The following is a 27,871-nucleotide window of genomic DNA, read 5'->3' as shown; positions in this document are numbered from 1 at the left end:
GCTAGTTTTAATTACAACATCAGTTTATTTATTACAGAAATAAACATTTTATAAATTTTTACTTAACTTGACACCAGGGCAAAATCAACCCAAATCACGAATTCTTGCAGTTTTCTCAAAGTTGTGCACAACTCCGAATGAGGATTGTGGAATAGTATGGCTTCAAAACACAACTGAGAGACAAATTAAATTTCCATTTTGAAAACGTTGATATTTTGAAATAATTAATTAGTGACAACAATGATAAATTCCCCCAAATTTCTGAGCCATTAATAACCTAGAAGATTATGATCACAACTAAACAAAAGAAGGAAGACACCCACAAACTTAAAGGAATTCAAATCTGATTGTTTTAAGAAAAGACAAAAAAATTGAAAGATTGTTTCTTGTACAGTCGTTTTGTTATATCTCCTGCAAATTCTTTTTTTTCCAATCTGAAACCGTTCCCCCTCCCCAAAAAGATAATACTTAAAGATATTACTTTAGAATAATCAAAATCCAAAATTTATTGCACCTGATACACCATACATCAAAAAACACATTGTATCAAAAATATTTCTGACAAAATTTCAATTGATATGTATAATGACAAATGTGTATAAAGAAAATACATATCATCCCATTTGAACCTTTGAGGCATGCCATGGCTGAGTTATTCAAGTTTTGGCGGGGAAATTATTGGGATGTGGATTCAAATCCTGACACTTATATTCTTGAGCAATACAATGACTTTTAATTGCTTCTCTTCACCCAGAGGTAAATGGGTACCTGCTATGGCAGAGATCAATCAGTTCAGGGAGCTGAGATTGTTTAATGAATTCAATTATTGGCCCAATACACCTACTACAAGTGTCAAAATTTACATTTTTATACATCAAATTTTAACATGGCTTTATGTATGATTTACCACCGTGCCAATACCTTTACTAAATTTTGAATAGTGGTGTCTTTTTACATCCCCAACCAAAAATCCCAAACCAAGGTGCTAGAGTTGTACACGCAGCATTTGTCATCTGGTCAAAACACAAACCCTCGGGGAACCTTTGCTCCTACAACTTGCTCTCTGTTCTTGTCAGCCAATTGAAATCCTGAAGACAAAAAAATTCATACATTTTGAAATGCCTTATAGGGAAAACGCCTTATAAAGAAAGCAACTTTCCCAACTAAAGGTTTAGGTCAGTTTAAACACCAGATAACTGTGAAAATCTACTTTAGCCATCGAGTATTATCTATCTTCGAACCTCCTACTGTCTGACCATTCGATATTATACACATAATGAATGTTTATGCACGAATGAAAAACATTCATTATTTGTTTTATATAACATCCAAGTAGAACTTTGTAATTTTGATTGAAAGATACAACTTTCAAAACAAACAATTTCAACTGTAGAAGCCGAATGCTAGTAATTTTACTATGCCTTCTTGCAGAACACCTGCTGCGTTACCAAAGACACGCGCACGCAGTGATGTTTTTACTCGGCTTTTTCGTTCCATCTGAAAAGTACCATTGCACGCTGCCAGCGTGCCAGCGTGCAATGGTACTTTTCGGATGGAACGAAAAAGCACGGTGAGTGACTCAGCGTGCAATGGTACTTTTATTTGCTATCACGTGACGGACAATCCTCCAATCAAATGGCAAGGATCTGCTTGGGTGTTATATAAAACCAACTGCGGTTGTGAAAGATAGATTTAAGTATGCCAGCCTGCAATACATCATTTGCTGATGCATATTGTAAGATAGGACACAGTTAACCCTCTTACTGTCTGACCATCCAATATCAATCTTTGTGCTTTTGAATGATAAATTGATTATGCCAGCCTGCAATATGATATCATGTGGTAAATGCATACACAGTGGACTCAACCCTCCTACTGTCTGACCATTCAGTATTATCCACTGTGGTTTTGATTGATAAACTATGGCACCTGCAATATGTTTGTATGTAATATACACAGTACGCAGTCAACCCTCCTACTGTCTGACCATTCAATATCACCACTGAGGTTTTGATTGATAAACTATGACAGCCTGCAATATGACATCTCGTGGTGAACACATCTACACAGAACAACACATATTTTCGCGAACAGAACAAATGTAATTTTTCTACACTATACCTGGCTTTTTCTGGTCGATTGGGGGTTCACTGCCACATTAATAATGACCGGTTTATCGGCATATGTGGTGAGACTCTCACGAAGAGCGCCCTCAAGCTCTGTAGGGGTCCTAGCAAAGTACCCCTTCCCGCCGAACGCTTCAATTATTTTTTCATAGCGAGTATCAGGCATAAGGCCTGTGACTGGAATCCTGAGGGAAAACAAATATAAGAATGAATGATTATAACGACTGGTCTATTGTATTGATTATTGACTGTGTTACTGGTCTCTATTGGCCCCGATATGATATCATGTGATGAATACAGTACACAGTCAACCCTCCTACTGTTTGACCAATCAATATCATCCTTTGGTTAGTTCGCAATACACAACCAACACTTCCAGTTGAATGGTTTCAAATGGTTGGTCGACTCACTGGAAAATGTTACCAACAGTAGATTTGAAAATGAGCAGTAGTTAAAACGGAAAGTGTTGTGACAATGAGTTGTCAGGCCTGGAGTTTCCTTCTTTGTGAGGGCAAGGCCGTTTTCATTTTGCATAGAGCACTTCTTTCATTGAAATATCGTAAAGTCTATGGGAAACTTTGAAAGGGGCACCTACGCCAAGAACAGGGCGAAAGAGGCCAAGGCCTGTAAAATTCCAAACCTGGTACCTTCATTCCTTCTACTTACTCTACAGAGCGATCTTTGACCTCTACATCGTTCCATGTTTCTGCCTCGATGCCCATGCCAATCCCGTTGTTATTAGCAATAACCATGAGGATAGGTAGGTTGTACCTTCAAATAAAAAGTCAAATCAACAGTCAGAGACTTGTTTTTATGCTATTAAAACTCCAAAAGAAAGATAAGGTGTCGTGGTTGAGTGGATTAGAGCATCACATTCAAGCTCTGGTGGTTTAGTCATCGGGGTGTGGGTTCAAATCCCGGTCATGACGCTTCTGTCCTTGAGCAATTTGCTGCATTACTTAATTTCCTCACTCAAAGGTATAAATGGGTACCTAGGAGGGTAGAGGTTGATACTTAAAAAGCCTCTTGGAAAGGCAGGGAAAGAATCCGAATTGAGCCACTCTGATACCTTTATAACCTAACCCTAGCAGTGCCTTATATTTAATGTTTGAATGCCATGCATTCATGTAACGCCATCAAGTTCTAGTTGTTATCTACTCTGTTTTTCTTCAAAAGTGTAAATCAAAATTCTAGGAACAATGACTGCAGTCAAGGCAGACACAAGTTCAAAATAGACTTCCAAATGTGGAACTGTCACAGAGGTCGTGTTAAGGTCAATTAGGGCTTAAAATTGGGGCAGGCCTGATGTAATTGAATTAGTTTTCGTACCTGCATATTGTTTCAACCTCCATCCCAGAGAATCCGAATGCGCTGTCCCCTTCAACACACACAACCTTTTTCCCAGGCCATCTGTCCCTGGCAAGCAATGCCGCAGCAATTGAGAACCCCAGACCAACTCCCATCGTTCCAAATGTCCCTGCATCCAATCTGAAGCAAATTGAAGAGGGAAAAAAACATGCACTATTTGTGTTAAAAAGAATAATACATCTTATTCCTCCTATCCAACCCTACGCACCTTGGAAAACGAGATCAGTCAAGGTCCGAACTGAAGTCTCCTGGTTCAATGATGATATTCGTACAGCGAGAAAGATCTGTCGTCAACTGGAGCGGAAGTGGCGGAAAAATGGCAAATTGGCAATTCAACGACAAGAATATCGCAACCAATGTAAAGTAGTTAGGAATTTGATCAACCAGGCAAAGATCATCCATTATTCATGTCAAGTACAAGAATCCTCAGGAGATCAAAAGAAGCTTTTCAAGATAATTGGTAAGTTGTTGCTCAAACCCAAAACCCCTGTCCTTCCATCCACTTACAATGACCAGGACTTAGCAAATGAGTTCCAGAAATTCTTTGTCACCAAGATTTCAGACATCCGCTCATCATTTTCATCAGTCCCTAACAACGTGCCGCAGACATTGCCACAACTTCAACCAGAGTGTAGACTATCTGTGTTTGAGCCTGCGACTGTTGCTGAGATTCAAAGGGTTATTATGAAATCTCCTTCAAAATCCTGTGAGCTGGATCCAGTGTCAACATCCATGATAAAGCAAAACAGAGATATTTTTGTACCCTACATCACTAAGCTTGTAAACGAATCCCTCAGTTCCGGTTGTTTCCCTGATAGCCTCAAAGTTTCCTACATCAGGCCGCTCATCAAGAAACCAAACCTGGACAAGGAGATATTCCAAAACTACAGACCGGTTGCAAACTTAAAATATCTTGGAAAAGTCATCGAACGAGTAGTTTCATCACGTATTTCTGATCACATTCATACTTTCAACCTGTCCGACGTGTTCCAGTCAGCATACAAGCCTTTCCATGGGACTGAGGCTGCACTAGTCCGTGTGAGCAACGATATTCTCTCTTCTATGGACAATGGTAACCTTACAGCACTAGTCCTGCTAGATTTGAGTGCTGCTTTTGACACTGTCGATCACAACATCCTTCTCTCTCGGCTCCAGAATCACCTTGGCATAGAGGACACAGCCCTAGCATGGTGCAAATCGTATCTCTACAATAGAACTCAGCATGTATGTATTGGCACCGCGATATCCGACCCTGTTGTTTTGAACTACTCTGTGCCACAGGGGTCGGTACTCGGCCCGCAGTGGTTTACGCTATACACTTTACCGATTCGTGACATCATCCTGAAATTTAATCTGAATTACCATGTGTACGCAGACGACACTCAGCTATACATCACGTTTAAATCTTCTCAAGAAAACGCCAATGCATCCATTGCAAGACTTGAGAAATGCATCCAAGAGATTCGACGTTGGACACAACAAAACTTCCTGAAGTTTAAATGATGACATGACAGAGTTCCTTCTATTTGGGTCACGTCAACAGTTAACTAAGGTTTCAGTGCCATACATCTCCATCGGTGATGCTCGGATAGCTCCCTCGCTGAAAGCTCGGAAAGCTCCCTCGCTGAAAGCTCGGAACTTAGGGGTTATTTTTGATTCATCAATGACACTTCAGCCACACATCAACAACATTGTTCGTTTATCATCATATCACATCAGGAATATAGGTAAGATTCGCAAGTACTTGGACAAAAGTGCCACTGAAAAGGTCATTCACGCATTTGTTACTTCTCGTCTTGACAACGGCAATGCTCTTCTCTACAGTCTTCCTAACAACCAGATTTCCAGACTTCAACGGCTCCAAAATACTGCTGCCCGCATTGTGACACTGTCTAGAAAATCCTGTTCTATCACCCCCATTCTGAAACAACTACACTGGCTCCCTATCTCTCAACGAATCATCTTCAAGCTGATACTCATTGTCCACAAAGCTCTTAATGGCAAGGCTCCCCACTATGTTTCTGAACTGCTTCAAGTTTACACTCCATCAAGGAATCTTCGATCAAGTTCTATGCTTCTCCTCATTGAACCCAAGTCTCGACACTCATGGGGTGACAGGTCTTTTTCTTCAGCCGCGCCACGCATCTGGAACTCTCTACCACTTAATCTTCGATCTTGTCTTTGTACTGCAAAATTCAAGTCTCTTCTCAAAACTTATCTTATGTCACAGGTTTTCAATGACTAATTTTGTTGTGTCTGTTTTTCTTTGTGTTGTGTTTTGTTTTTGTTTTGTTTTTGTTTTGTTTTTTGGTTTTACTGCGCCTTGAACACCCAGCAGGGTGGATATGTGCGCATTACAAGTCTTATTATTATTATTATTATTACCTGTTATCTCCATGTAATTCCTTTTCTAAACAGTGGACCCTAATCTTATAATTGGATCCAGAACAAACCAGTAATGCTGCTCACTGCCCTATGCAGATTAACTGCTCATCAAATAAGTTTAACGACCCAATGTAAACACACTAACTCACTGAAAAGGATATTTAGTATCTGAGTTTTGATAGCTTGGAAGTTCTTTATTGGTGCTTTCATGTAATGACACCAAAGTTAGGGCATTGTTTGGTTTTTGGTATATACCGTAATGCTGTTTAATGGACAAAATTTCTTCGCGATCAATCCAGGTTTAGCGAGAGGCGAAAGAGGGTACCAACTGCGGCCTCTGGTCACATTGAGGGCAGCATTTAAACAGACACCATGAAAATTTCCCAAGTTCGCCTGAATATTATGGCAACCATTTCATGGTGTTGGATTTTCTTGGAGGGAGGAAGGGCCCTAGAAAATCTAGGGTTTAAAAGTTAGTTTATACCTGTGTCTTGGTGAATGATTGAGCAGAACTGTCCGACCAATATCCATAGTACTTGAACCTTCACTGACGATGATCGAATCTCTTGGAATCATTTTCTGCACCTGTCAACCAAAATTGAAAATCCTTGTAGTTGTTTTTTTCTGCAATAATGTTTTTGTTTGTGTCGTTAATGAGCAAGAGTATCAAACTCATGAAATGACTATACTGAAATACTTGCATAAATTACTTATTTGCTGCAATTTCTCACTGAAGACTTTGTGACCGCAGGATTTTTGAGTACTTGGACTTGTCTCTAGCCGCAGTTGGATTTTGGACAACACTTTGATGTGTTGAGATAGGTGAAGCTTTGCATGGTGTGGATAGTGGATTATATTTTCAAAAGTAATTGTAATTATAACACACCGCTTGCTTTTTCTGTATTCTGGTTAGCTAAAACACGGTCACATGGGGTGAACTAATGTAGGCTAGTGTTTTGCCCGCAGTAACAGCGCCCTCTCTTGACTTTAACCGTGAACAAACTACAAAATTCCTTTTTCTGTTCTTATTTGACATTTTAAGACCGAGCTGTGTTATAAAAAACGTATTGACTTGCATAATTCGGTAACCAGTGTACGTCTATTCCCCTCGGGCCTGTGAGTGACCAGAAGAGTGACCCTTCGGCCTTGGGAAATTGGTCGCTCTTCTGGTCACTCAAAGTCCCTCGTGGGAATAGACGTATAGTTACCTCGTTGCCAGTCAATATGTGTGTACTACATGTAGTAAACCCGTTGGTACACAATGTGTACATCTCTTTTGGTGGGAGTGTTGGATCTGAGTGTCCTATGTTCAAGTTACAGTACATTGGCTTTGGCATACTAAATGTTTGTCTGTACATAAGTTAGGGCACAAAAGCATCTCACTTAACGTTATACCTAAATGTTGTCATTAAATTGCTGCTTATTATTGAATGATTGTGCACCTATTATCATACCTCCTACCTCATACTATTGCTTATGTAATTTCGACATAAACATGCATTATTGTATTGAATGACAGCATTGAAGTAAATGCAACTGAATGAATGAATAAATGTTACTGAATAAAAGAAGTGACGGTGTGGTCTTGATGTTTCAAACAGTCTACTCTGCACGTTTGTTTTCTCCTGAAGCAGTGTTTGCAATGTCAACACCACAATACTCTGCACGTTTGTTTCTCCTGAAGCAGTGTTTGCAATGTCAACACCACAATACTCTGCACGTTTGTTTCTCCTGAAGCAGTGTTTGCAATGTCAACACCACAATACTCTGCACGTTTGTTTCTCCTGAAGCAGTGTTTGCAATGTCAACACCACAATACTCTGCACGTTTGTTTCTCCTGAAGCAGTGTTTGCAATGTCAACACCACAATACTCTGCACGTTTGTTTCTCCTGAAGCAGTGTTTGCAATGTCAACACCACAATACTCTGCACGTTTGTTTCTCCTGAAGCAGTGTTTGCAATGTCAAGACCACAATACTCTGCACGTTTGTTTCTCCTGAAGCAGTGTTTGCAATGTCAAGACCACAATACTCTGCACGTTTGTTTCTCCTGAAGCAGTGTTTGCAATGTCAAGACCACAATACTCTGCACGTTTGTTTCTCCTGAAGCAGTGTTTGCAATGTCAACACCACAATAGCAGCTCTTTCAAAAGCAACACTTCTTCAAAAAGAAATTTACGAATCAATGTCAATTTTCGGAGATTTACATATGAATGTACCTACATGTTTACTGGTAATAGTTACTTTCTATCCTTGCCTGTTTATGTTTCAGTCCAGTATAATTCGGGGGCCTTTTATATTTGTACTATTCCCAAAACTGTTTTAATGGCTTGATGATTTGTCCCCAACAGGGTCTTTCTCCAATATTGTTATTATTATTAACAATTATTCTCATGTTCATACTTATCTAACAATATTTAACATTAACAAACGGGAACATACCTGCCCCAGGGCGTAGTAGAAGCTCATGGGCACCGACTTGTCCACGCTTAACTCTTGACTCGCTTTCTGATTGGCCGATACCTTGCTCCTTAGACTCTGCCAAAAGGGGGTGTTGCTGGGATACATCCAGTTGGGATTAAGAGATTGGAAGGCCTCCAACATCTTGTAGAGATCAGAGAATTTAAGATAAATTTATTGTAGGTTAGCATTTGTAAAAATCAAACTTTCTCGTATGAGTCCAGAGACAATTCTGTCAAAAGACCTTATATTATAATAGTATTAACATGGCCGAGTGGTTAAGAGCATAAATTTCAAGTTTTGGTTGTATACTCCCCAGGGATCTGAGATAGACAATAGGAATGTTATGGCCCAATGACCAGAGCACTTATACTGTTATCATCATTTCTCAGCATTTTCAGAAAATCTACCAATTTGTTTTTACCTGATTAGTGACTGACAAGATGTCCCCAGCCACGCCAAGCAGTCTGTTTGTTCCGATGTTGTTGCCCAATTCCTCCGGGCATATATCAATCTTGTAAAAAAAAAAAAATTGTAATTGATTATTTTTCAACAGTATTTTGCAAAAATTGTGCGCTTTAGCTCTTGTGTAAGTAAAGGTATGATACAGGATTGATAGGGATACAAAATATAATTTATCAACTTTAATATAAAAGCTTCCTGGAACCATTTTTTCAGTAAAATATTTCCTTCTGAAATGAAGAATAAAAAAAATTAACCCCCCCCCCCCCCAAACCAACAGCTGATTTATGTTACATCCTGAAAATTGTGCATGATATGGCACTATTATCTCGTGCCTTGCAAAACAGATTGTGTCCAAACTTTCACAGGTTTGTTATTTCATATGTAAGGTTGATAAAACAAAATTTAAAAAATATTGCCGGGATTTCGTTTATTTCCATCACGTTCATCAGCATGTATAAACGTACTTTTGTTCTTTGTGTGTTGTTGCAATGTGAAAGTTTTTGTTGATGTTTTGTTTAAATAGCATCATCTGTCATAATTCTATCGGTGAATAGAGTTTATTTCATTATTTTCTTTTGGCGAAAATCTGGTCATGCAACAAATATCTAATCATTAAAGAAGTGGTGGTGCCTCATTCTGAGGATGTGATACTACTCCAAGCGTAAAGTATTGCCTTTGTTTCATAGAAAATTCATTTGCTTAGTTTAAATATCTAATCGATTACAAATTTATAAAGATAGTTTGTGCGAGTAGCATTTTTCTACCTGAATAAATCTAGCTGTAGGGTTGAATCTAGGTGGTAAACCGAAGTGAAGAATCCAGTTAAGTCTTGCACCCAGAAGTAGTATGACATCTGCCTGCAGTAACGCCCTGGAAGTACAGAAACCATACTAATTTATTCGCCATTTGTAATCGTTTAGCTGTAATTTCAGAGCAAAATATTTGAGGAATATGTCACAAAATTACCGTAAAAGGTTTTATAAGGATAATACAACTCTTTTTAGATTTCTTTACAACAATACAACCAACAGGTTGGCATTGATATCATTAATTGAAAAAAAAACCAAAAAAAAAACCAAACAAACATCAAAAGTAACTGTGACAGTTTTAACCAATATATATTATACAGCATTTTATTGTGAAGGTATAATATGAAGTTAAAAAATATCTTGGAAGTTTGATTTACTTATCACTTACTTATCAGGAAAAATAATAATAATGATGTTAGTTTTTTTAATTAAAAAATGATTATGTAATTTTCACCCCCCCCCCTCAAAAAAAATGAGTGCGAATTCAATTGTATACAAAATATAGATTACAGAAATAACCCTTTTTTAAGAGCAATAATATTTTCTTGTTCCTTTAAATAGTTTCCGTAACATTTAACACAAAAAGAAAAACAAAATTAATATGTGAACACATTTTCTTATAAGATACAATTAAGCACTCATTTATACAGGCTAAAGTTTAAAAAAATATATTTATAATCAATGGGATTCATGAGTGATTATTCATGATTTCTTTATTTCCCCTAAATTGTTCCCCTTTCCTCATTATTTTCCCTGCATCGCTGTTGTTTAACCTCCCTTTAAAATAACAAGTACAAATCCACCCAGAAAAGCCCCAGCAATAACCCACCGATAACCCCAAGTTTATGCGATCATCATTTATTTTAACCACACCTTGAAAAGAAGGTTAACTGCTTATAATTATTTTCCTTTTTTACTTCCCACGTTTTTTATGTCCCATTTCTCCATGATTCAAGCAACCAGTCAAATTACAAAGTCAATATTATTCATTGAGATTTATTGAGTGATTATTCTTTATTTCCTTGTTTGCCCAAATTTATTCTCCTCGCCCATTTTTTCTATATTACGACCCATTCAACGATCCAATAAAAAATGCCACTCAAAAAACCCCCAAACATTAACCCGCACAAAATTCCCCTCTTCATACCACAGTAAATCAGAAAAACAACCCCGAGTTTGCTGCGATCATTTTAACCACACCGTAAAAAGGTTAACTGTGTAATTTTATGTTCCGGTTGGTTGGACGACCATGGGTCAGCAGATGCTGTGCAATTTGCATATGGTAAGTAGCCAGGCAGTAATTTACCGCACAGTGCTACGAGTAGGAACAACCTCAAACTGTATGTTCACCGGTCGCCATTACTGCATTCATTCATACAGTAAACCGCAGTTGGAAACTGAACAACGGTCAACCAATTTCACCCTAGGCTTTCGCTCTGCTCCATGAATACCACGGTAAGACTCTCTGCTTTTGATATAAAAATTACTGTAGGTTTCTTTGATAAAGGTTAAGAGTCATGTTCGTTCCGTTTGGAGCTGTAAGTTTGGGAAACTTGGGGCAGTTGTAGTGGATTTTATGTTTTACCGTGAGTATTTATAACGGTCGTTCAATACACGGTAGGCCTATGGCCAAGTGTAGCCTACCGTGGCCGTGGTAATTGATGGGCGATTTGCGAACAGCAGTTAGCCTAGAAAGCCTCGACGTATTGTTGCTGAAGCCTAAGTTGTTTGAAATTGTTGCGTTGGCTCTGAATGTTCGATCAGCGCGCCACTTTATATTTTAAACGTAAATTTTATGCACACGGTAAATTCCGACAACGAGGTACACCGGTGGACTTGAGAGGGAGGGTAAATTTACACGCCATGGACTCGCAATCTACCTCAATGGTTTTATAGACCTTGATATTCCCGCCTGACTGATTTTGCTGAATGGCCCAAAGGCATTAAGAAACTGAAAGAATGTCAAAATTAAGCCATGAACACGACTTGTTGTGGTATCTCGTATGAATTCAGCTCAAGGCACAAACTGTGTATACATGTAGCTAAATAATTTATGTTATCTGGTTTGTAAGAACTCGCGGCCCTATGGCCGAATTAGATCGGAATTCAAAACGCGTAAACACGTGCTAGATAGAATTCATACAACAAACAACAGATTTGCACACAAAACAAATAACTATTATTATGATGAAGAAATACTGAGCGTTTTAGCGGGGAAAGGGGTGGGGCTGTTTTTATAATTATTTCGATTTTGCAGAGCACTGGAGCTGAGATTATTATAGACCACGGAGGAAGCCATTCTCTGTACACCGAATGTAGAAGTTTTTCACCAAATTGTAGGGAGACCTGAGCCACATTTCATAGAGCTGCTAAGCACAAAAATTGCTAAGCATTAATTTTTTGCCTTGATAAAAACATGAATACCAACCAATGTCCGCGTGGTTTTCAGGATAAGCAAACAACAGCAGAATACCAGTAAAAAGCAATATATAACAAATGGAAATTTGGTTGGTAACCCAAATTGTTGTTCTAAGCAGCTGTATGAAATCAGGCCCTGACCTTGTCTGATTTGAAGTGTTTCGATATTTAACTTATTACAAACAAAACTGGTTGAAGTATGACTGCTACGGTCGACAATGCGAATATTTCTGATTGATAGCTTGATCTTTTTGTAACTGTTCAACTGTTCTATCTTATGAATGGTACAGGATTGGTGTTAAATTATATTGCTTTATGAGCTTCACCGTTCAAAGTTTATGAATCGCCGATCATTCATATCATAGAAAGGTGTTGCATTCCTCTTTGCGCGAATACAGAAATATACTTATACAGCTAATACTTGACCAATAGATCTCTCACGGGATATATTACTGTCAGTTTGCAGAACGGAGTGACAGCGGGACTTGCATATTCCATAATAAAAGGGAAGACCTATCACAATATTGCACATAAAATCCAACTTGGCCGTTAGCCGTCAACTGTTTTTTTTATTTCATGACATATTCATAACATATAATCGCCCAGTGTTTGAAACAAATTAAACGTTTTATTATATTGGCAATTACCGAAACAATGCTTTCAAAAGTAGTATAACTTCAAACGCGGTTTTCTACATGGAACATGAATGTTTGAATGCAGAGGATAAATTTCCCCATCGTTAAACCAGTGACGATATTGGTCATTAGTTTGTGCTCATTTTCATTGTATACCAGTCATATTTATGACTTGAACAAAATAGTATAAGTCATTACTAAACATCAAGTTAAAATTATGACTTTCTTTTGTCTCTCCCAGCATCCATGTCCCTTCCGTATAGGCCTACACAAGCTTCCAAAGAACATTCAATTTTGGTTTCGATCTTTTGTTGTTTTCTCTTTTGTTTACAGTGTAAACATTTCTATCTTATAATTATAGTAAATTATTGGAATTATACATTTTATGGTTTCACGACAGCTCAAAGAAAAACAAAATGCGACTGAACTTCCGATGTGAATATTAGGGAAGGGACGTGGTAATTATTTTTTACTAATCCGCCTGGGCCGAACATTTCTATCTTATAAATATAGTAAATGATTGTAATTATACATAATTTTGTTTTATAAGCTTCACCGTTTGCAAAGTATAACCGTCTCCTGCGCGAATACAGAAACGAAGTTCTACTTATTTATTCACATTTACCTACAGAGCTCTCAATGGATAGATAAAACATACAATAACTGTCAGCTGTAAGAGGTTTATAACTCTATGGTTTTACGACAGCTCAAAAAAAAACCCAAAAAAAAACAACTAATCCGCCTTGGCCGAATATTTTTTAATTTTATTTTACCATTTCCTCAAAGTACCTATTTTTATAGGCTTTGTATGATGATATAGCCTATTTAGTTTCAAATTTACGAAATTGTTTTCATTGGAACGGTGTTAGTATATAGGACTAGGAGCCGGTATATTTTTTTTTTTTAGAAAACTGCCTTCGGCCCGCAGACCATTTTTGTTCTTTATGACTCATCTTTGCACTCTTTGTTTGAACAAAACAAGAAAGAATTTTAGGAATGCAAGAAACCACCAGCAACATCACTTCATATCAAAGATGAAACGCTAGAAATAAAACATCGATGAAACTATGTTGGATTCACGTCCCACCGTACAAAATTTAAGTCACTGGTCACCTTTGGTAATTGTCAAATACCAGTATTCTCACTTGGTGTATAACAACATATGCGCATTTAACAACAACTCTGTGAAACCATGGACTCAATTGGTCATCGAAGTTGCACGAGAATATTGCAAGAATTTTTTTTGGTGTGCTTTCAGGATGCCAAATGGACGGCTTCAGATTGAGAAATTACCTCCTTCTAAAAAAGCACGTTACTTTTAGCGGGAGCCGTTTCTCACAATGTTTTATACTATCAACAGCTCTCCATTGCTCGTTATACCAAGGTGTTTGTGCTAACAATTATTTTGAGTAAAAACAACGTGTATAACGTACCCAAAGAGTATAATTCATAACGTTCATAAAATCAAATAAAAAAGTAAAAAATTCTGGGCAAGTTCCTGACCCTTTCCCGTTGTTGAGGCTTCAGTACCAGCTTCGAAATGCATATTTGGTTTGCATTGAAACCTCACAATATGATCGCCTCGAAAAAGCTTTGAAGTGTAACCACTTTTTTATTTCATTAACTTCAATAACCACGGACGAACACACCAACCAAACAAAAGTCAAGCAATTATACAACCAACTAACCAAACAATGTAATTATTTTTTAAGGCTCGTGTGACCATCCTTGAAATTTTTTATTTTCATGTCAAGTTAAAATCTGTCTATTTTAAATTAGTTTTTTTTCACACTTTGAAATGTGTTATTTTCATATTTAAACTACCTGTAGTAATTGTTGTCTTCAAAAATTGAGGAGAAAAAAAGGATAGAAAAAATAGCAAAAAAAAAAAAAAAAGCAATCAAACAACTGACCGAACAAACGAGATAGTTCCTTTTCTGTTACACCTTTGAAATGTCATTTTCACATTTAATTTAAAAGTTCGAAATCAAGCCAATAATTGTGCATTTGGCTGAATTCACTGAAGAAAAACAGTAAAACAAACAAATTATCTAGGAACCTACCATGCAACAAAACAGGCAAGCAGCTAACAAACAGACAAGCAACTAACAAACAGACAAACCAACACGATAATACATTATTTTTAACTGAAGCATAAAACTTAATTCTGCAATGCAAAACTTGTAATTTGTATAGGTTTATAGATGTTTATAAATAAGTGTTTTATCAATTAAATTTACAGATCCGGAGCCCGGACGACTGAAACACAAAGTACAGAATGTCCTTGCCAGGCTACCACCCTATCTGTGTGCTGTTCCAAGGGAACGACAGTGCACTGGATGGTACATACCGTCTGGTGTGTCGTCATCAAGTAAGACAGAGAGACTTCAATCCAGGTTAGTAAATATTCAATTCTTTGTTATATTTTGCATACTTGTGTTTCAACTGAAACAAAATGCATGTTTCCCCCAATATTTTGGGTCCTATCATTCAGTAACATTTATTTCAATGTCATTCCATTACAACAATGCACAATTTTGTAGAAATTACTCAAGCAATACGTTAGAAGGAGATACTATAAAATACACAATGATTCAACAATAAGCAGCAATTTAATGACAACATTTCGGTATAAGGTGTAGTGAGGTGCTTTTGTTCCCTAACCTAAGGGCAAACATTTACATGTAGTAAGTACAACCACAGTACAACAGATGTACGTTACATTGACAAAGGAAAGGACAAATGAAGCATACAATACTAGTGTGAGACAAGGCCAACAAAGCTTAGAAATTACCCCTTAGTTTATGAATACGAGAAAAACAACTGAGCAAAGACAGATATTCTATGTCTTTCTCTGTTTCATTTTTTTTTTTTTTTTGAGGGGGTAGTTTTATGACCATCTAAAAATTACCCAAGTCTCAATACACAAATAAATAGTAGTTTTTAGCCAAAAACAAATTCGTTTATTATGATGCTAGAGTAGTAAGATACTCTTGTGTTAAACTCTTTGGTACTTTATTTCATTTGACCCTTCATTGTCAATACTCAGTTCTAAGCTTTGAGCTCCAAAACACTGTGCAGAGCAATTACTTTCCTCTGTAGATTAGAATCTTCTTAGCGCAACGGTAAATTGAAAATAAAAATTAATCACAAGTATACCAAGTTCTTATATAGCGCTTTATCACAATAGAGGGCGTCCCAAAGCACTACCCATATTTTGTCTACAAGGAAAAAAACAAGACACAAATGTAAGGGTTTACAAGGTGCTGTGGCGCAATCAGCAACCAACCATGAACCAAAAAACACCAGGGCAAACCCCTTCTCCTAACGATAAGTTTACTGGGTTCTTTTGCATGCCTTACAGAACACACAGAACCTACAGCTTTTGGTCCCATCCAATGGACAAGGCAATAATGGTTTAAATGTCTTGCTTTACATCACAAGTATCAGACCAGGATTCGAACCCTCACTCTTCTCATTAAAAACATCATATTTTTCAGGTGATAATGTTGAAGTTGATATGGGAGATGACATTGGCCTTGATGGCAGGGACGATGATGATGTCACAGTCATCAGTGACCAAGATGATGACCAACGATGGAAAGACGCGATAGCCCTCGGTGATGAAATGGTGATGTCACTCCTTCGGAATTTATGTAAGAATCAGCCAGCTGGGAAGAATCCGTGGAGTGCCAGTCACCAAAAGGTAAGCTCAGTAGTTTATTATTATCAAAGAATTGTTTTGAATGTTGCTTATAAATCTGTGCAGGGCACGACTGTGTGGAACAGCTTCCACACAAAAATGAATATTTGAGATGGTTACCTACCACATGGTCCCCATCATAAGCCCTTTTCACACTATATCTTTTATCCCATTGGAATACAGCCCTTGGGAGGCCCCAACCTTTTTTTACCCTACGGTTGCATTTTCACACTGTGTCCCTATACCACAGGGTTCCAGTTGCCCATTTCAAGAACACCCCAGGGTTTTACCGCTTACCCCTACTCCAGAGCAGGGGTGGCTGTGGCCTTTCCCTGGGGTTTGCCCATTTGCCTGGGCATACCAGTGGGGGGGGGGGTGCATAATTGGGGGCTAAATACGCTACTTGAAGGGGCACAGCAGTTTCCCTTTTAAAAGGGGCACTTCTGTTAGGAAAATTTAAAATTGTATGGGAACTTTGCAAAGGGCAAAACATCAAAAGCAACATGGCACCATGGCAATTGCTGTGGGTGCCATGTTTTTTTTAGAGGCCTGCACACAGTATGCCTTGGTGTTATTTGAAAACATGATTTTTAAGAAAGCTTTAGAAAAATGTGCATGCAAATATTCCTGGTGTTCAGCCAAACATTATTTGACATGAACAACTGCTGGTGCCCACATTGTTTGACCAATAAAGCATAAAGCACACATTGTTACACATCAGAAAGCTTCCAAGTTTGATTTTGCAAGCTCTATTAAACCTTTAATTATAATTTCCCTTGCGGTATAACTTGATATTTGAATTTCCTTATAATCTAAAAATCATTGTTCAATAATATGAGTAACACTCTGAACCATTAACTGCTCCTCTGCACCCAGGAGTATGAATAGCGGCCATGGTGTTTTACTGACGAAGAATAGGTTAATCTTCCGTTTAATTCTCTTATAAACATCAAAACAATGCCATTTGCAGCACTCAAGAGTAATTTTATTTTGAATAACATTTAGATAAAGCGAAGGAGAGATGACGATGAACGTGCTACCAAAAAGGTTAGTTATCTTTCAACGAGTGTTTCTATATCCTATCTTGTTGTTAATTAATAACTTTCAGTGTTCTCCAAGGTTTTTTCAAAACTGCAGGTCTTTCTCATCCCTATTTGTACAAGTTTAGCCAAACAACACAGAGTTATAGGGACATGTTGCCTTAGGTTGGGCGAGTTGGTCTATGAAAAGCCTTTGGAACAGTTGGTTATATAAAATGCATGGTTAGACAGAGGTTAAGGTTTTCCTTGTACTCTGCAAACCAACAGGGTTGGCCATTTTGTGGAGTCAAATATTTTTCTCCATAAAATGGCGTGCATATTATGAGAGGCATGTTTGTTTGGATCATTAAATTCTACATTTAAAATATCTGTCTGATCATATAAACTTTATAGCAAATGGTTTGCAATGCATAGACCAACTCGCCCGATCTAAGGGCTAGGCATTGTGTCCCTTTAAAGTCCTCAGAATGTTTTTTACTAAGGGAATAAAAGGGTAGCCATAAGCTTTCGTGGCCGTTTAAAACAGGCAGGGTCGTTGCTGATCACACGCAACGACCATGCAAGGTTTTAAACGGCTGTTAAAGAACGAGTCACTACTCTTTTATTCCCATTCATAAATCCCTTTTTGGTTAAAAGGCATAATAAAGTAAGAAACTCTGTAAAACTCATCCGTTTCCGACGTGCTTGAGCTCTGTATACATGTACGATGTCCGTGTGTTGCATTGTGACGCCTATTTCCCACAGTTTCCGGTTCCGTTTGTGCGCGTTAAGTCTTGGTGCAACACGTTCTCGTTTTCGTTTCACACACAGCGCGGCCAACTACCCGACAGCGCCCGCATCGCCTGTAACAAGAAACGTCTTGCACCAAGACTAGTGCGGAGTATCCGCTCACAACCGGTTTTAAACACTGGTCATTATGAAAGGTTTAACACCCCCACGTGACGCGCTCTCCACCAATATGAGTAGCCAAACTGTCTGAGGTATTTATTAATTGCTATTTGTATTTAGTTTTAAACGCTACAATCTGGAACATGTTATTAAAAAATGATTACACCAATGCTTGTAAAGATGATCCCACACAAAAAAACTAAACAAAGAAAATTCTCCCCCCCCCCCCCCACTTGTATCGACCGCATTTTGCGCGTCATTGTACATGGGGACAAATCTGACTTGGAAAAAACAAAACAATTGCTGTTCATATGTCATGATGAAAATAAATATATATTTTTTCTCTCTGACAGATTAAAGCTGAACCTGGTATGGCAGAATGTACAACATCCCAAGGAAGATCAGACAAGGTAAAATTTCAAGCAAATCTCAAGACCTATTCTCGTTTATAGTTTTGGTGTTCTAACGAACGACTGTTAGCAAGGGGGGAACAACCTTTTACTTTTCCTGACAACAACTAAAACACAACTTCATGAAGCTGTTTGTGCTCAATTATTTGCCAAGAACTGTTCTGCTGTTCAGACAAATATTACTGGCCCATTCTGCCGTGTTATGTTATTTTCTGCTTGTGATTATTATTTGTTTGTTTAATATTGAAATTTGTTTTAAAAGCGATATTTTCTATTTGAAGCAGAGCCTGTAACACATCAGTGCAAGGGTAAACAAACCTAAACCAAAGTATATATAAGAGAACTCTTTTTGTGGTTATAATAATATATGCAATTTATATAAAGTTATCTCTAAGCGCTTTACAAAAAAAATCAAATGTTAAACTAGGTACAATTGACTGAATTGCATGGTTCTCCCTTAACAGTGGTTCACTGGCCAAAAACCAGTTCAAAAACACCTGCGTACCAACCACAATTCATTCAAGTGGTCAAACTGGCTAATTGGGTGTTGCAAAGCATCACTTACACAAAATGGGTCAGTAAAAAAAATGGCAGGTAAGTGAAATGACAAGCTCACTGTTCCCGCACTGGCTAATCAATGAAAATGGTACAGTTAAACCCTGATGTGTTTTCCCTTCTGCTTCCCAACCCCCCAGGCCGATAGCAGCCACACAGACCTCCTCCTCCAGAAAGTCTTGTCAGCCGTCCAGTCTCTCCAGCACAGTCAAGACCTTGTCATGTCAGAGATGCACACCATACAACAAACTCAACGTACCTTAAGCAGCCAGGTCACGGCAGTTCAGAAATCTCTGTCCCACCTCCAGGAGAACGCTAATAAAGGAATGGGTTACAGCGCTTCCAGTAACCTCGCGGCGATGGCGACACCCATCTCTCTCTACCTCTCGCAGAATACAACAAGCTCAACTCAACCGACAAACGAGGACATATCTTGCCTTGGGATATCACAGCCACAGCCGAGCCCATCCACACAGTCCTCAAGTGACAGCCAGATTGTGATCTCAAACCCGACGAGTCAAAACCAATCTTCCCTGTCAATATTCCACACCGAAGAAAGTTTGAATTCCCTTGCCACATACCCTGCCCAAGCCAGCCCCTTGTACTCCATCTCACAAATTCCTTATAACTTCCGCTACACAGACGACAATGAAAGTCAGGTCTTCATCGGTTACACAGACTCTCCACTGACACTCAGCAAAAATGAGATGGACGACATTATCTTTAAGACTAACACCCCGGCCTCGTTTGCCTATCGCCTGACCAGTAAAATCTTCAGCAATGAGGAGTTGCTGTTGGGCAACACCACGGGGAATGCCAGCAAGAAGAGCGGCAAGACCTACAAAAAGCTCAATCCTACCTACGTCGACATCATCCTCATGGAAGTGGAGTCCAGGTTTCCCTCCTGTCGGAACACCAAAGAAGGCACCAAGAGACTATTCACGGCGATCAATGAAAGGTGTCGAAATGAAAGGAAGAAAATGGTGTATCGATATCAAGACCCCATCTTCAAAATCTCAAAAACGCAGAGTTTGAGTACAGAATATCAAGATGATTGAAGACGTCCTGTTAAAAAAGGTATCAAACTCCAGAATGGTTTCAAACTTGGTTTGAAAACATTTTCCCCATCTGAATCATTAACTTCGCAATGTCCTCCTTAAACATCAACGGGGTCCCAGGCTTTGACACAAACAATGGGAGATATCCTAGAGGTTTTGGTTCTCCTTAGGATGGAAGTGTTTATCAGAGGATGACAAAATTACAACCTTACCTTGATCTTGCTGCAATAACGCACTGTGGATGGTCATCTTCAACAACGCCTTTCCCCATTGGGGAAGCGATGAACGGAAAGCCATATTTCGTCACCAACTCACGGACGCTTCCTTCAGCATTGGCATATGCCGCTCCTACAGTAGATTGGAGAAATGTTTTACTTCCTGGCTGTGGCTGCTGTATGCGCCCTCGCACCTTGTATACCCTTATAAGGTGCTACATAATGGGGTCTCAGAATTCATCACTGCAATAACCTATCTTTCTGAAAGTTTGTATATATACTCAGCTCCTTGAGTACCTTGTCTGGTAGATACGTGCCCTATATAAGACTTCGATTTTATTATTATTATATAAGAGCCGTCATGCCATCAGGGCAAAAAAACAAAACAATACTCATTCCTTAATATTTGTTACCATGGTTGGTCGTATCTAACGATGGCAAGGCTCTGAGCAAATGTTTTGTAACTTCCAACCATTGGGTTTATATATTTATTTATTTTGTATTATTTGACCAGGGTTGTCCTATCTGTTTTTAAAGAGTTGTTCTCCCTGGGGGCCCTGGTTTGTGACAATGGCCATTGTGCAATTATGTTTTTCTTTACGAAACAAAAACAGGCTAGGTTTGTTGATCTACAATTTTTTTGCAATGACAGGGTGGACAAAAAAGCTGTGGAATTCTGCTATATATCCTCAGAATAAAGTATTCAATTTTTTTTTAAACATTCTTGTTAAATGTTTTTTTTTTTACTATGCTATGCAGATTCTGTGCACTTCAGATTCATATGCATGCTTTTAAAAAACTATGTACTTTACAGACACTTATTAATAGACCTTGTACATATGATGTCATTTGAGTAGCGTGCTCTTGGCAAGAAGTCAAATGAATACTGCTCATTGGCCCATCCTGTGCGCTGCGCTTGAGGAGAAAAAAATAAATAATAATAGAACGGTAGAATGCTCCAATTGGATTGGATAAGTATGCCAGGGCGTGATCCTGGACTGTTCTTGGGGGAATGTTTCATTTTCACTTGTGTTGCATTACTCTTGTACTTTGGCACAATGATGCGTTCAAACGGATCATTCTGGCAGTGCATGGTTTGGGGGTGTATACCTACAGGAATAACCGTTTACGCCCAGAGTGTACCTGACATTCGGGATGCACACTTTAGATGTGCGTGACCATCATTTCATGTACCTCCAAGATAGCGGCATTATGATGTCAATGCACAAGGTCTTTTGTTTGTTTGTTATTTGTTGTTATTTTTACAAACCTTTGCCAATGATGATCAGAGGGTTCTTGGCAGATGTCAGGAGACGAACAGCCTCTTCAACTAGCCCTGGGTCACCGAGCATCGGGGGAGGTGGCCCCACCTTGGGCATAATCCTTCACAAAAATACAAACACAGCTAACTGATCAACGACCCTCGCTCCACTTGATTGATTCAGTTGGATCCAAAGTCATTATGGCAAAGAGTCTTGCTCAAGGACTGCTTGACCGGAGACTAGAACCCTCACTTTTTTTCTGAACACAAACATTTAGCGGGCGTTTTTGTGATTATTGTGAGATTTCTATTTCATAGCTCAAGAAAGGCATGCTAACGGTGCTCACCACACGAAAATAGATGACTTCACAATGCAAATCCATGGTAAATGTGTAATATGGCTGCCCAATTTTTCTACTAACCTGTGAAATACGCTTGCACCTTAGCAATTTTTTCTGCTACAGTAAGCACAAATATGTGCTTACCGTTAAGCAGCGCTATGAAATTGGGCCCAGAGCATGAGCCCAGTGCTCTTAATCGCTCGTCCAAGATCGACACACCTAAAAAATTTGTCTGTACCTTCTCTCGCATACATGTATGGGATTTAAGGCATTGCATAGTGAGGTCGTTCAATTTGTTAAAAGAAAAGTAAAGCCGGAGGCTTTTTGTTCATACCTAATGGATTCCTCAGGAACTGTTTGGTTGACCAGCTCACCACTGATGTCAATATAAGCGGCTCCGGGTCGACCATACATGCTGATACGAACAGCCTATTACAGATACAAGAATGTTTAAATGCACTCGACACTATTGGTAATTACTTAAAATAATTGTTAGCATAAAATTTTACTTGGTAACGAGCAATGGAGAGCTGTTGATAGTATAAAACATTTTGAAAAACACCTCAAAGTAACATGGCTTTTAAGAAAGAGGTTATTTTCCACTCAAATTCGGCGTCTGAAAGCAAACAACTTTGTGCAACAAGGGTATTTTCCCTTTTATTATTCTCTAACAACTTCGATGACCAGTTGAGTCCAAATTTTCACAGATTTTTTTTATGCATATACTGATCTTTGACAATGGACCCTTCCCATGAAATATGCAAATTACATTCACGCATGCGTACAGACCCTGTTGGTTGGCAAACGCCATAGAGTTGTGCACTAAGCAGACGCGCAATCGCGTCTGCGTCACGCACCCATGAGCCGTGCATAAAACAGCGCGATGTTCCCTCATTTTGCCAACCAAAACGTTAGTGCGCATGCGCTATGTGCAATTTACATATTACATGGGAAAGGTTTATCCTAAAGGTGTCTAGTGCCCATAAGACATAGGCTCTGTGATCATCAAGACAAGTAATTGGTTAGTTTCAATATTAAAGCTCACTGTTTATTAGTCTGGTATACAGATATTGGCATAATACAGATTTCATTGGGTAAACTTGCTGTGACGAAAGCTTTTACTTCTGTGTTGCAGTTTGTTAGTTTTCACTTTGGATCATCTGCATGCAGCGTGTGCATAATGTTTGTACATCATGTGATGTTGTTTTATTCACTATTGAATGTGTCTGTGTGAAATGAATGCATGTCAAAGGTTCATCTGACGTTATTTCTGAGCCTCAAAGTGTGATATCAAATGTTTAAGCTAAATCGGTTATAAACATCAGACGAGTATCAATCCTCAAGGGAAATACATAATGTTACATTTTTTAACGTATTCAAATCTATAGTTGGCACCTTTTTATTGAGGTTTTTCTTGAACTTTTACCTTTTCAATATAAAATGGGATCTGGCTGACACTAGCAGGTCGAGCTGTGTATTTAGCACAAAGTCTGGCACTCTCGACCTGCAAAAAAAAGAACAACAGAAAAAACAATTTGATGTTACGTTATCGTCTGCTCACGACTAGAAGGTGGTCAAGTGCAATTTGCATGGATTTCATAAAATAGCATATTTTGAGCTACTGAAGAATGGCTTTTATTGATCAAGAGTGGTATTCGAAGTATACGTTTGGCACAAGTAAATCATTCACTTGTTGATTTTGGTTTACAAATTTTTCATTTAAAGACCTTTTGACATTGCAAGTAAGAATCTGCAATTAATTACCTTAATATAGCGCTGTGCGGACAATTGTTTAACTACTACATTATTAATTTTGTTACCTGTATTGTGATTGGCAAAAGGCTTCTGTTGTTACTTGATCCCTATCAATAGCCACTCATGTTTCAAACTTACTATTGAATAGTCATAACTCACTGAATATTCACAAACTTACCTGGGGATATGTTGAAAGGCTCCCATACAATCTTGATCCATATCATTGGCCAACACAAATGTGAATAGCAAAATTGAATATTCATTGCCAAAGTAAATATTCAAGGCTGGCCTGGTATCTTGCCTCTTCTGTTTGAATCTGACCATTGCATATTCATAACTTAATTGAATATTCATAAACTTACCTGTGGATATTCTTGAAAGGCTCCCATAGAATCTTGATCCTTGTCATTGGCCCCTCCTATAACAAGCATGGGCCTAAAACAAAAATAGGCAATAAAGTGATTTAATCTGACAACTGCTGTGGAGCCTATTGCCTTTGAAAGTGGGCAGGCCCAACTATGATTGTGGGAAAGATTGGGGCTTGGTCAATCACGTACTTACCAAAAGTTAAAGTGTGCTTTGGCCAAGACAACAAATGTTAGGCCTATTGCAACTAAAACTGGGCAGGCCCAAACCCAAACTATGTTTGTGATCAGTTCACAAATTGGGGCTTGATAGTATTGTCAATCTACTTTTACCAACAGTTTAATGTTGCATTGGCCACGCTAACTACTGTTGAGCCTTTTGCCACTTTAATTGGGCAGGCTCAACTATGTTAAGGACATATTCACAAATTGGTAATTAGTAGTACATGTACATGTATTGTCAATTTACTAACCTACAGTTCAATGTTGCATTGGCCAAGCCAACTACTGTTGAGCCCGTTGCCACTATAATTGGGCAGGTCTAACTATGATTGGGACAGATTCCCAATTTCGGGCTTGTCAGGCTACTTTACCAACAGTTTATTGTTGCATTGGCCAAGCTAACTAATGTTGAGCCTATTGCAACTTTAATTGGGCAGGCAAAACTGTGATTAGGACAAATTTACAATTGGGGCTTGGTAGCACTGTATTGTATTATCAATCTACTTTTACCAACAGTTTAATGTTTCATTGGCCAAGCTACAGTTTGTAACTAAATGCTGAGCATGTTGCAACTATAATTGGGCAGGCCCACAACTATGTAATTGGGCAGGCCCAACTATGATTGGGACAGATTCACAAATTGGGCTTGATTATACTGTCGATTTACTTACCAACAGTTTATCGTTGCATTTGCCAATCCAGAGATGGTGTTCAACATCCCAGGTCCAGAAACAACTAGACACACTCCAGGCCTGAAATGCACGATCGCCACAAATAAAAAGGGAAAGTTCGAAACAAAGTTTAGAAGGGAAGGTACATTTTCAAACCCCACGGACTTCTTTTTATTACCAACAGAAGACCAAGACGCGGAACTCTCTTCCCCCAAAATGGAAAAACAAGAAAATCAATAAATATATTCCATTGACAGTCGGCAATACCTCAGAACGATCCATTGATTGTACCTTGATATACTGCAGAATGTTTTTTTGTTTTTTTAATTAAGCAAAGACAATAGGAAACTGAACTCTACCTCCCAGTTAGGTATCCAATAGCTCCAGCCGCATATGCCGCCTGAAAGTAAACAAATGTCAACCACGTCAGGCATGGTACTTGGTCCTTTGGAAAAGGTAGGATTATTTTATTGAGTAATAGGGCTGATCTACATTGTACATGCACATAATTATGATGTAGGCTTTGACTTTTCAGGATATATAAATAAAACAAATTCTGATTTATCCAAATGCAAAATAAAATTGGAAATCAGACTAAAGAAGATAGAATATCATGCCTGTCACGTTAAGTTTGTTGACTTACACCTTCCAATCATCAAACGTTTTTTTAGTGAAGAGTACTTTATATTGGCTGAAATAACTTTATCCACAAGTGCAAACAATTATCATATGAATTATTGTTAATTTCTGCAGCTCATTTCTAAGACCAATCGGGAAAGTTTAGATTTGGTTGTCAATAAGCGCCTTCCCGGTTTTATGCACCATCTTGTTAGCGGGTCAGATTCGTTTACTTCGAACACACACTGTCACCTTCGACTCTGCGCTTGAACTAACAAAATTACTACCACACACCTTCCCCAGAGATGCGCATGAAGTTCTCGCGCCCAGTCAAGGGCATGATGAACAAGTGTGCGAAATAAATAAAAATCTGCCCCTTGAACAAGACGGAGCTTATTTACCAGGAAAGTGCTGCTTGGACTTTGACCTAGCTGTAAAGTTAAGACACTCACCGCTTGCTCGTTCCTCATTCCGATATACTGAAGACCCGCTGCCTGGACAGCCATTCCAACCTCAATCACCGGGAATCCAACGATGCCAAAGACATACTCTACTCCCTAATGTCAGAAGAAATTTGTGTTTCATGTAAATTTGTGAACAAATTTTGATTCTAAAAACAAAGTAAAAGTTTTACTTTGTTTTAAATAATGCATCTTTCCTCTTCGTAAAAGATTGATTTTGCCACTATCTGCAAGTGCAAGGGAATCTTTTCTTCAGCCTTTCTCCCAGCTCAGGCAAGTTCAACTCACTGATTATTTATATCTGCCAGGCATGTGATGTGATGTAGCAGACCTACCAAGTCTCACGCATTAGGCGTGAGACTCACGCATTTGGGCTCTGTCTCACGCTCACACGCACAGCAACCATTTTATCACGCATTGGGGCCAGACCGGGAAAAAAATAAAAATGAACGACATGCATTGCCAAATCGCACTCGTGTGTACAAAAAACGCAATCTATAATGTTTGCACAATCTTCAGGGGGGTTGAGCTTTGAAAAATCTCCTGCATAGCTGGCCTCTGGACTTGGCATCTCTGGATGTAGCCTATTGTAGGTACCTCCATAATCATAAACTTTTAAAACCTTTATTAACTATGTCCAACACTCACAGTTACCTGGTCACACTTGATTTTGCTCATTCAAAAACTTAAAAGGCAGTTCCTCGCTGGTTTCTCAGTCAACAAATATAGTAACACAAATCCCTGTGCAGTAAACACCTCCATATTTTGATGATTGTGTGTGACTACTCTACTCTGTCAATGTCTGCCCTGGCCCTCCCCCACCATTCCTGCCAAATTTGCCTTGAAGTTTACCAGCACTCAACAGAAAGATGAAGGCTTTATCTTTCCTGGTAAACTTAGAATTTTTCCTATATATACATGTTATTATGAATCAGCATTATGTCAACAAAACAACAATCTTAATGACCCTTTAGTCCTTCACTTCAGCCTATTAAAACAACACCAAGTTGAATTATTGAAGTTTATCTTTAATTTAAAGCCATTGGACACTTTCGGTAAACAGTATTGTCCAAGTCCCACACATCATGTATCACAACTCCTATATAAAATAACAAACCTGTGAAAATTTAGGCTCAATCGGTCATCTGAGTCGAGAGAAAATAACGGGAAAACCCACCCTTGTTTCCGTACGTTCCGCCGTGTCATGACATGTGTTTAAAATAAATCCGCAATTCTCGCTATCGAGAATTGATATTGTTTTAATGTTTTCTCAAAAAGTAAAGCATTTCATGGAACAATTATTCAGGAGAAGTCTTTCACCATTACCTTTTGTAAACCCTGTAAATTATTTGTAAATCTGTGAACTTTAATTTTTTTTCTGTACCGAAAGTGTGTATAATCATGATAATGGCTTTACATAATGTCCAGCTTGTTCTACTTCTGCTGGGGAAGAAAAAAAAAGATATGTTGACAAAAATCACCTGTGCCTTGAGTGCCTCTGCAATCACTGATGCTCCATCCATTTTGGGGAAATTGTATGCAATGCTTTCTTGAAACACAGCGTTGTTTCGCACTAGTAATCGTTGAGCAATGAATTTGTTGATTGTTGACAAAGTAAACAAACTGAGTGATTGATGTCCAGG

General features: G+C 38.5%; 2 protein-coding genes across 2 annotated transcripts; one reads left to right on the top strand and one right to left on the bottom strand.

Annotated features, from left to right (window-relative positions):
* Nucleotides 1-5: 5 nt before the first annotated feature.
* LOC117299838 (2-hydroxyacyl-CoA lyase 1-like) lies at nucleotides 6-27,871 on the bottom strand. Its single transcript, XM_033783385.1, has 17 exons — nucleotides 27,710-27,871; nucleotides 26,220-26,324; nucleotides 25,509-25,549; nucleotides 25,150-25,230; nucleotides 24,254-24,326; nucleotides 23,563-23,640; nucleotides 22,471-22,565; nucleotides 21,805-21,917; nucleotides 20,532-20,667; nucleotides 9,568-9,673; nucleotides 8,763-8,852; nucleotides 8,321-8,482; nucleotides 6,364-6,464; nucleotides 3,456-3,614; nucleotides 2,793-2,897; nucleotides 2,122-2,311; nucleotides 6-1,088 (listed from the first exon to the last, which is right to left on the bottom strand). The coding sequence occupies exons 1-17, from the start codon at nucleotides 27,749-27,751 to the stop codon at nucleotides 1,050-1,052; spliced, it is 1,716 nt and encodes a 571-aa protein (XP_033639276.1). The 5' UTR covers nucleotides 27,752-27,871; the 3' UTR covers nucleotides 6-1,049.
* Nucleotides 10,948-20,531, top strand: LOC117299839. Its single transcript, XM_033783386.1, has 6 exons — nucleotides 10,948-11,067; nucleotides 14,908-15,061; nucleotides 16,166-16,371; nucleotides 17,374-17,415; nucleotides 18,650-18,706; nucleotides 19,402-20,531. The coding sequence occupies exons 2-6, from the start codon at nucleotides 14,944-14,946 to the stop codon at nucleotides 20,317-20,319; spliced, it is 1,341 nt and encodes a 446-aa protein (XP_033639277.1). The 5' UTR covers nucleotides 10,948-11,067; nucleotides 14,908-14,943; the 3' UTR covers nucleotides 20,320-20,531.

Source organism: Asterias rubens, chromosome 15, assembly GCF_902459465.1.
Source record: "Asterias rubens chromosome 15, eAstRub1.3, whole genome shotgun sequence".
Taxonomy (NCBI): domain Eukaryota; kingdom Metazoa; phylum Echinodermata; class Asteroidea; order Forcipulatida; family Asteriidae; genus Asterias; species Asterias rubens.
This window is presented reverse-complemented; position numbering and strand designations above follow the sequence as displayed.